At 38.7% G+C, this 10477-nt stretch overlaps 1 protein-coding gene across 5 annotated transcripts in view; it reads left to right on the forward strand.

The window, feature by feature from the left end:
* Positions 1-10477, forward strand: part of Fam168a (family with sequence similarity 168, member A) — a 194799-nt gene that overhangs the window by 113784 nt on the left and 70538 nt on the right. For all 5 annotated transcript variants that reach the window (XM_005379948.2, XM_005379950.2, XM_005379949.2 and 2 more), the window contains exon 2: positions 3436-3523. In XM_005379948.2, coding sequence (XP_005380005.1) covers positions 3454-3523 — 70 coding nt within the window. In that variant the 5' untranslated portion in view covers positions 3436-3453. The remainder of the gene's footprint in view (positions 1-3435; positions 3524-10477) is intronic.

The raw sequence follows: 10477 nt of genomic DNA on the forward strand, positions 1-10477 counted from the left end.
CAATGATCCTCCTGCCTCAGCCTCCTGAGTGCTGGGATTACAGGTGTGTGCCACCACGTCCAGTTTGAACATTATTTTTGGTATATCTATATATCTATAAATAATATTGAAATACTGTTTTTCTGAATATTCTGACTGGATGGTAGCATGTAACTATTTAAATTAATTAAAATTAAATAAAAATGAAAATGCACTTCCTCAGTTGTACTAACACAGGTATTACCCTCCCCACCCCTTTTTGATGTGCTGAGGATCAAGCCTAGGGCCTTCCAGTCTAACACAGAACTGTGTCCCAGCTACTATAAAATATTCCTATCATTATAGAAAGTTCTGGTAGATAGGACTGCTCTAGAAACTCCATCTAGAAAAAGATGAAGATGCAGGAAATGTGCAGCTTGGTAGATTTTTATAAATGTTGTACTTTTTCAATATATTTTATATATACATATATTATTTATATATATGCCTTACAGGGGCTGGGGATTTAGCTCAGCGGTACAGCGCCTGCCTGGCAAGCGCAAGGTCATGAATTTGATTCCCAGTACTGGAAAAAAACAAAAAACCAAAAAACCACTGCTCTCTATATATGCCTTACAACAACAGAAAATAAATCAGTTGTTGCCAGAAGCTAGGAGTAAGAGAGAGGATATTGACTATGAAGATATAAGACAACTTTTAGGTGTAGTAAAAGTACCCCATCTAAATTATGGAATTGTAGTTTTGTTTGTACAACTGAATACATTTTTTTCAGCTAATAGAACTATATGCCTAAAAGGGCACATTTTATTGTATATAAATAATACCTCTGTAAATTTGTCATTTAAAAAAAAAACACCTTTACAAAGTTTGTGTTATTCTTTCTTCCATTTTGAGGATAGAGGAAACTAAAACTCAGAAAAATTAAGGGAGAAGAGAAAAAGAGAGGGAGAGACTGGTAGGCAGGCAGGCAGGCAGGCAGGCAGAAAGACAGGTAGGATTCCACAGTTGGTGTGTGGTAGTTCTAGGATTTGAACCTAACTCTGCCATACTGTAGAACTCTTGATCTTTCTATGGATTTTTAACAGTCCCTGAAACTATTAACAGTGTGTAGATTCTGTTGTAAAAGGCAGATCTTCCTTCAGAAGCTGGGAACTCTGTCTGCCCTATCATAGTCTTATTCCAGAGTTTGAACCCCCACCAGATCTCATTTCTGGCAGTCATTAGTTGGGATTGGAATTGATATACTGTGGAGTTCTGCCCCAGGCGTGGACTCCTCTTGTGTTGGTGACCCTCATTTTGGAGCAGCAGGAGACCAAAAGCTGGTGAGCTTCTTTGATTATGAAAAGCAATTTCATATTATGTCCAATCAAACACAGAGTGCCTTCTCAGTAGGAGAGCGCTCAGCTGTTTGCAGGGCCAGTTGTGGTGTGTAGCACTTGTCTTCATTTGTTTTGTGCTGCTGTAACAGAACACCACAGACTCTGTAATTTACAGTGCAGGACCATTTATTGGTGCACAGTTTTGGAGGTTGGAAAGTTCATTACCTATGTGCCAACTGGCAAGGGCCTTCTTGTTGCATCATCTGGTGGTAGAAGAGCCTAAGGGAAAAAAGAGGGTAAGAGAACAAGAGGGGGCCAAACTTGTCCTTTTATACAGAGCACATTCCCAGAGACCTGCATTAATCCATTCATGAGAGCATGTCCTTCCCTACCTAATCATCTCTTAAAGGTCTCATCTCTTAACAGTATTACAATGGCCATTAAGTTTTTTAACCATGCTTTTTGGTACATCCAAACCATGGCATCACTGTAACAATCTTGTTTACACTGGAGTATTAGGCAGAGGACTGGCTGGATAGAAGAGACTTGCCCAGAGTGGGTGAAGTGTACAAATAATGTGTTATTGTCCTCATGTCAGCACCACTATCACAGTATCATTGTTTATATTTGTACATCACTTTACAGTTTTGCAACTTATTTTAATATGTGATCTCTTACTTTTCAGCTCTGTTGGGAGAATATCTTTCCCAAATTGAACAGAAATACATATGCCTTCTTTAACTTTCATCCTGAAGTGCAGTTACAGCTTGTAAACTGGTGGTACTTTTATGTAGCCTCTTACCCAGGGAGTGGTTTGCCGGGGCTGCACATTAAGTAAATTTCAGGGAGTTAGCTTCAAAAATTGATGGGTAGAATTTTCCCTTTTGCTTGTCTGATGACCCTAGCCTCCTCTCTTTGGGAACAAATCCTTTCTCCACCTCTCTTTCCAGAACCCTGGGCAGACTAATTAATCGCACAGTAATTGTCAAACCAGCTGTTCATTGCCTGTCTTCAACATTTGACTTGTTTCCTATCCTGAGATGCTACCAAAGAAGTTAATGACCTAAAAAATTGCCCATCTATCATGTAAACCTAGTTAAGAGGGAATTGTTTGATTTTTATGAAGTGTAAATAATACATTTGGAGACACATTTTCAAACATGTGTCAGCCTGTGTGTAAGAAATGGCTCCCTAAACAAAGTGGGACAAATTGGCCGGGTAATAGAGCTTAATGACAAATTTTCCATTAATCAGAATGGAGAATGTGCTTCATTAAGATAATTAACAGTGTACTTGTGCAGGTGATACTTATTACACACAAATTTCCAAGCTTACTTCTGTGCATTGAATAAGTTTGGAGAGATCCTGGCAGTGTTTCCTTGTTTGCATTACAATGTTCAGAGGCAATAAATCCCCCTTTTGTCTTTAAAGCTGCTAGTGATTGGTATCTTGCCCTCTGCAGGTACAAGGGGCTGGTAAGACACTTGCTGCTCTTCCTTTCAGCAGGCTACGTGCTCCTTAAAAGGCTCTGAGGCTCCCATAGAAAAACATGAAACTCATCATTTTCCAGCTCTTGGGCTATCATCATTACAATTAGAAAGGACCTCAGAGATCACTAATTCATTTTACATCAGGACTAAGAAGGAACATGACTTGGCCAATGCCACACTAATGGCAGAGTTATATGTGGGATAGTGGGACTAACGATGAACAGAGAGCCTGGGTTAACATTAAGCAAGTTATATCACTTCTCAATAACTTCATTTGGTTCAATGGGAAAAGTATCTAGCATAGATACTTTGTGAGTTGCCTTTTTACTATATACAGTGATGCTTCACTTTCGATGTAAACTGAAGATTTTAAAGGAGAAGCTGGCCATACATGGTGGCGCATGCCTATAATTCCAGCGCTCTGGAAGCCTAAGACAGGAGGATTGAAAATTCAAGCCCAGTCTGGGCAACTTACTCACTGAGACCTTGTCTCAAAATAAAGGGTTAAGGGGGGTGATATTCTTGGGAATGCAGTTTGTGCAATGCCCTGGGTTCAATCCCCAATCACCCGCCTCCTCCAACAAAGAAGCTGATGTCAAGGAGAATTAGCTATCGGTAATCAATGCTATTTTTTGTCTTTTCTGTAGGATCCTCAGTCTTCCACAATGAACCCTGTTTACAGCCCCGTGCAGCCTGGGGCTCCTTATGGCAACCCTAAGAACATGGCCTACACGGGTGAGTGGTGTGAGAATGGGTCTTATTTGAGAACTAGTAGTTAAGGACATTATCAAATAATTTGCTAAGTGACTTTTGGTATCTAAAAGCTCTAATAAATCTTGGGAACTTCGAGAAGGTATGTCTGAGGTCCGATAGTGATGGAAGTGACATTCTTGACTAAGGATCATTGAATTGTCATCAGGTGGGAAGGATGTGAAGTAATACCTACTGAATGCCTATCATCAACCTGACCTGTGTGGGGCACCCTTATGTACCATATTTTACTTTAATCTGATAGCAAATTAGACACAGTATAGTTTATTATCACTATTTCCTAGATGAGAAAATCATAGTAAAAAGCCACAAAACAAAACAAAATTCGACACTGAATCCAGATGATTCTGAAGGCTGATTTTTTTCCTAAAATACTCACCAAGCTGTCCCTCCTGCCCTGTGTTGCTGGGGGATTAAGCCCTAAGGCCTGGCTTGTACTAGGCAAGTGCTTCACTACTGAGATACATCCACAGCCCTTTAAAAGCTTCTTTGAATTTTGAGATAGGGTCTCACTAAGTTGCCCAGGCTGCAGCCCTTCTGCCTTAGCCTCCTAAGTAGCTGGAAATTTAGACATGGGATTATTTCTCTGCCTCTATGTGTGTTGCCCCTCTGCCTGGAATAACATTGTTCCCTGACTGCTTCATTATTCCTTAAAAAAATCAACTTTAAACTCAGTGCTTTTCAAGCAAACATTCTTTCCCTTATTTAACTTTGAGCAAGTTTTCTAAACTTTCAGAGCCTTACTGTTCTCATGTATAATATGAGTACAAATGCATTACCCTATTTCATAGAGCTGGTACAAGGATTACATGAGCTAGTATAAGGGACTCAGTATATAATAATTGGCACAAAGTACTTAATAATAGTTATTATTTACAAACAAAGATGGTAAATCAAGGTTGGCATAACACTATAAACAAACACATGAATTAAGGCATGATTGGCATATCATGCCCACATTTAGCTCAGCGGCACAGCGCCTGCCTGGCAAGCGCAAGGTTGTGAGTTCAATTCCTGGTACAAGAAAAAAAAAGAAGGTATGATTATAGTTGAACATATTGCTTAGTGGTAGAACGTTTGATGAGCATACATTGAGGTTTGATCCCCAGCACAAAAGAAAAAAGTGTGGTTGATTTTTGATCAGACAGAGACAATCAATATTTGAGCTTATCTAAAGTAAAATATAGAAAAGAAGTGGTAAAGGAGGGTCAAAAAATAGATTAGGTCTTGGCTGCACAGTTGGCATTAGAGGATGGGAGAGTTTTGTCCCAAAGAGTCATTGACAAAGAATGGAAGTTGTGGAGTATACCTGTTTCTCCTTAAGCTCTTTATGCACTTTAGTGTTTATGTGTTTTAGCCTCCCTAGACTAAGAGTAAAAAGATCTCTTAGAGAATTTGTGTCTGATTGCTTCCAAACTTTGTTCAGCAAGAACACTAGGAGAGAATCCTCAAATGTTTGACCTGCTTTTTAAAAAATATTAAGTACTGTTTTTATAAAGCATGCATACATGTTTAATGACTAGTGTATTAAGCTTCTAAGAATGCATGCTAATTTTTTAAATAACTGCTATCATTTGTAGCTGGTCATGTTTTTTGTTTTGCTTTTGTTCTTTGGTATGCTAGGGATTGAACAGAGCCTGTACATGCTAGGTAAATGCCCTACAAATGAGCTACACTCTCAGCCCTACCTACTTACGTTTTAAAATCAGTACTGTCCGGGCTGGGGATATAGCTCAGCTGCACAAGCACCTGCTTGGCAAGTGCAAGGTCCTGAGTTTGATTCCTGGTATAAAAAAAAAAGAAAAAGGAAATAATTGCATTTAATTATGGATTTGGAAAAAAAAAAGTTGGGCAACATAATATATTGGAAAGGGCAGACAGTCTCTGCATGGCTCATATTAGAACCTAGCAATGTGTTTCAGGTGAATAAACAAGCAAGTTTAAAAACCTAGTTCTATGACCACTGGAGATTGGTCTGCCCTCTGAAGCAGAGGCCCCAGAGCTCAGACCCATCCTACCATTTAGTCCAACAGGAGTGAGGGGGTCCAGGGCATACTCTGCCTTTTCCTTCTGGCCAGACTGTCAGCTTCATGGAGGAGCCCCGGGTAATCATGACTATCAAGGAAAAAGAAAACAGCCTGTTGCTAGACACAGGTGCAAGTCTCTCGGTCCTCCTTTTCAACCCTGGCCTTCCTTCCAGCCCTCATACCTCAGTGAAAGAAGTCACTGGTGAGGAGGTAATCCGCTATTTTTCACAACCCTTAGGCTGTAACTACTTGTTAGATCTTTCTTGAATATCTCTGTCTTCCTCAGAAACCACTTTGAAGATACCACCATGTATTACAGCAGCCATTGATATTTTCCTGCTAATCTATCCATAACTCTGTAATGTTTGTATTGTTCCCATGCTATTTCGTAAATAGATGTATGTTTACTACTATGTGTTTCCTACAAAAACCATAGAGAATAGTCAATGAATATTCAATTGATCACTCATGTATAGCTCTATTTATTTTCTTTAGAAACCACTTTGAAGATGCCAAAGTATAGTATAACAACCATTGATAATCTCCTATCACTTTTGTCTGTAACTCACTATTATTTGTCTGTTTTCCTGAGAAACTATCTTGAAGATAACAGTATGTAGAACAACAACCATTGATAATTTCCTACCACTTTGTGATTTGGTAAGCCCCCCTATTACTATGTTACCTTCTTTTACTCTTTAAAACAACAAAAATAAATAAATAAAAAATAAAAACCTAGTTCTGTTTTATATAATAGCTAAGTGACTTTGGGCAAGTTGCTTAACATTCCTAAACTTAATTTCTTTTATAAACTGGGATCTGTGAGGCAGGAGGATTGTTGCAAGTTTGAGATCAGCCTGGGCTACAAAGTGAGCTCAAGGCCAGCATGAACTGCTTAGTGAGACCCTGTCTCAAAAAGACAAAAGATAAATAAATAAATAATAAATAAATAAATAAACTGGGATCTATTTCATAGGATAGTTGTGCAAATTAAATAAGATGATGTGTACTCCTTTGGAGGAGGGGGGATTTTTTATTACTGTTTCTGCTAATCACTAAGGAATATTATCAGCCTAGAATTGTGTTTACGGTTAATTTCTATGTTTAAGATTCTAAGACCCTGCCTGGCAAGCGTGAGGTCCAGAGTTCGATTCCCAGTACCAAAAAAATAAATAAATAAATAAAAATAAATTAAGATTCTAAGACCACACAGGTACTGTACACTCCACACAAGTAGTATAGCCTCAGACTTCACCTAGGCCAAGATTTCAAATTTGTAGGAAGACTTTCTTTTTAAACTCAGCTTCCCTGTCATATATCTGTACTTTTGCATCAGTTTATATTTTTTAAACTGACAATATAGCTCCCTTGTGGTTCCAGGTTTGTACATAGGAATTGAGTTCTAATCCTTGGCCTCTCTAGGGTCCACTGCCTTATCTTTTATGCTTGGTGACTATAAAAAGCAAGTCCCTGGGTTGCCAGGACCCAACACCTTTCCAGAGCAGCCTGACACCAGCTCACTAAAGCAAAGCCCAATTTCTCAACCCATTCTTTACTAGCAGTCAGAATCGTTTGTATTATTTGAAAATTGGACCACATCACAATAGTGCATAACTATTCAGAGACTTCTTACTGTCCTTTGGGTAAAGTACCGACTCTTAGCTTGTGATATGAGATTTTTATAACCTGACTATTTGGACCATCTCCTGCTCATCTTATTTGTATTAGTGCAGCTGGTGATTGGTATTGTTTTTATTTAGAGTTATAAGGAAAGCACTTATAGATTCAGAATAAATTCATTACCTGATTTACTCCAGTATTTTTAGACTCTATGGTCTCTTGCATACTATGAATTTTTGATAAATACATGGACAGACAGATGTCAAAGCTACAAGTGGAACCCAGAACTTTACCAACCCATGTTGTTCTCCTCTATTCAACTTATATTGCTTTTAAAAATATTTCTAGGACATTTATTTGATTTATTTAAATAAGATAATTTATTGTCTTTCTGAGTTTTCTATATAAGGATAATAGTATGTATGTACTTCAAAAATGCTTTGAAGTTTAAGTGACGTAATATGTATGAGGCATCCAATATGTGGTTAAGGCCCTTATTAGGTACTAAAGAGTTGGTTTTTTGTTAGTCATCATTATAGTCCCACCACCTGCCATAGGGAGTGGCACAGAGTGGGCTTTCAGTAAATTTTGATGGAAGAAAGAGGAAGAAAGAAAGAAAAGGGAGGTACTGGGAATTTGAGTAAAGATCACGGCAGAGAAATATGCATTGGGGTTGAGGAAGAAAAGCCTGTGATTTTAGCTGTTCTTGCTAATGAGTAGCTCTCTGATACAGCAAAAGAATGTGGGACAGAGCAGGGCATGGTGGCGCACTGGGGAGGCTGAGGCATGAGGATCATTGTGAATTCGAAGCCAGCCTGGACTATAAAGTGAGCTCAAGGCCAGCCTGACTGCATAGTGAGACCCTGTCTCAAAAAGACAAAAAAAAAAAAAAAAAAAAAGGAGTGTGAGACAGGTAGTCCGTGTGGGAGGGGGAGGGATTGCTCCTACTTTATAGGTAAGTGGAAATTTCATTTGGATGATATTTTGTGACTGCTCAACTCTGGATGGACCAGATGGAACAGGAACTTTTTTTTTTTAACTTATGAGCCATGTACAGATAGCAGAGATCCTCAGAGAAAGCAAGAAAGAGATCTTTTTCTCTTGTCTACTTGATTTATAGAATATACTGTATATTAGAACAATGATAATTGGAGCCTGACAGTTCTTTTGAGCTACTTAATAAGAAAGAATTGTCTTTACAGCTCTTCTACTACCTATGTAGTCAGCTGTGGACTACCTCACTTTCACTCATAGCTCCTTTGCTAACAAAGCCCAGATGTGACTTTTAAAAACAAAATTTGACTCTTACAAATTTTGTCTGAAGCATGAGAGAGCAAAGGTCCAGTATTATTATGCATTATAATACATAAAAAATACATAAATTTGCAAGTTAGAACTACGGTTTGTGATCTCATTTAATCCTTACAGCAGTACAGTGAGTTAGAAATTTCTATTAAAATGTTCATTTTATGAGAGGCTGAGGGAGGAACTTCACAAGTTTGAGCCCAGCCCGGGCAATTTAGCAACTTAGCAGTACACTGTCTGAAAAAAAAAAAAAAAACAACGAAACAAACAAAAATAAATCTCAAGATGAAGCTCAGTACAGAAGTTCAAACCCCATACTCCAAAAATAAAAAATAAATTAAAAAAAATCCCATTTACAGACAAAGGCTCAGAAAGGCATACTAGAGCTGGGTGTAGTGGTGCACGCCTGTAATCTCCACATTTGGGAGGCTGAGGGAGTAGAGTTTTAGAGTTTGAGGCCAGCCTGAGATATATAGTGAGTTCAAGGCCAGCCTGAATTACATAGTGAAACCTTGTCTCAAAAAACGAAACAGAAAAAAGGCTGAGGATATAGCTCAGTGGCACAGGTGTCTGCCTGGCAGGTGCAAGGTCCTGAGTTTGATTCCCAACATCAAATAAAGAGGCATACTGGTAGTAAATGACAAAGCTAAGATTAGAGTTTAGGTTTACTGGCCTCCACATCCAAGTCCATTGCTCTTTCCATGCTACCAAGGTGTCACACAAGACATCTCTGGGTTTTGGGGTGAATACAAGCAGGGAGTAAGTATATGTCTCTCTCATATTCTTTCTGATGCTAAAATAAAAAGCAGATAGATTAAACCTTGACTGGGCAAGAACTATGCACATTAAACTACATTGCTCTTTGTATGTGACTGATTTTGTTTCTTGGACCACAAAATAATTTCTTGTCTCTATAGAAAAGAGCAGCTTATTAACCCCAAAGGAAGAAGTATTAATGTTAATGGAGTTATTGCTCTATTCTTAAATCCTTCTTGACTTCTTTTTTCTACAGGAAAAGGAGCTTTCTGATTATTTTTTTTCCCTACAGGAATTGTTTAGTTGTTTGTATGTCTTTCTTTGTTTTTTGGGTTTTTTTTTTTTTTTTTTTTTGTCTTTTTGAGACAGGGTCTCACTATGCAGTTCAGGCTGGCTTTGAGCTCACTTTGTAGCCCACTGGTCTCGAATTCACAATGATCCTCCTGCCTCAGCCTCCCGAGTCCTGGGATTATAGGCATACACCACCACACCTGACCCTGTGTGTCTTTCTAGACAGTGAACTTCTTGGGGACAGGAATCTGTACCTAGAATACAGTAGGCAGTTACTTATTAAATATACATTGAGTTGAATTATGATCAGTATTAGTTTGTATTATATTATTGTTGCTATTAAATGTTATATAATAACTACCATTAATAACTGTCACTAGGGGGCCAGGCACTGTACAAACACTGTCTCTAATTCTGGTGATAATCCTTCAAGAGAGGGCTATTGCTATTTTACATACGAGGGAGTTTCAACTAAATTAAGTGACCTACTTCCCTATTGGATCAATATTAACTAAGCAGCTATATTATAACCCTATAGGTTGATTATAGTTTGACCAGAGTTGTTCCCACATAGTGACTTTGCTGTATAAATTACTGTCTGACAAAGGGCCTCAGTGGCAACCCACTTCAGGACCCCTTCTGTCTCTCAGGAGTTATCTGTCACTCAATAAACCTTTCCTACCCTTAACCTCCTTTGTCCTTTGGAATTAATTCTTTGATTTCAGGGGACACAAACTTGGCACGATCTGATATCAGCAGGTTGAGAGTTACATTTCTGGTCAGGCATGGTGGCGCACGCCTGTAATCCCAGCACTCAGGAGGCTGAGGCAGGAGGATCCTTTCAAGTTCGAGACCAGCCTGGGCTACAAAGTGAGCTCAAGGCCAGCCTGAACTGCATAGCGAGACCCTGTCTCAAAAA

The sequence above is a fragment of the Chinchilla lanigera genome, unplaced genomic scaffold, assembly GCF_000276665.1.
Source record: "Chinchilla lanigera isolate Chin_1 unplaced genomic scaffold, ChiLan1.0 scaffold00013, whole genome shotgun sequence".
NCBI classification, from domain to species: Eukaryota; Metazoa; Chordata; class Mammalia; order Rodentia; family Chinchillidae; genus Chinchilla; species Chinchilla lanigera.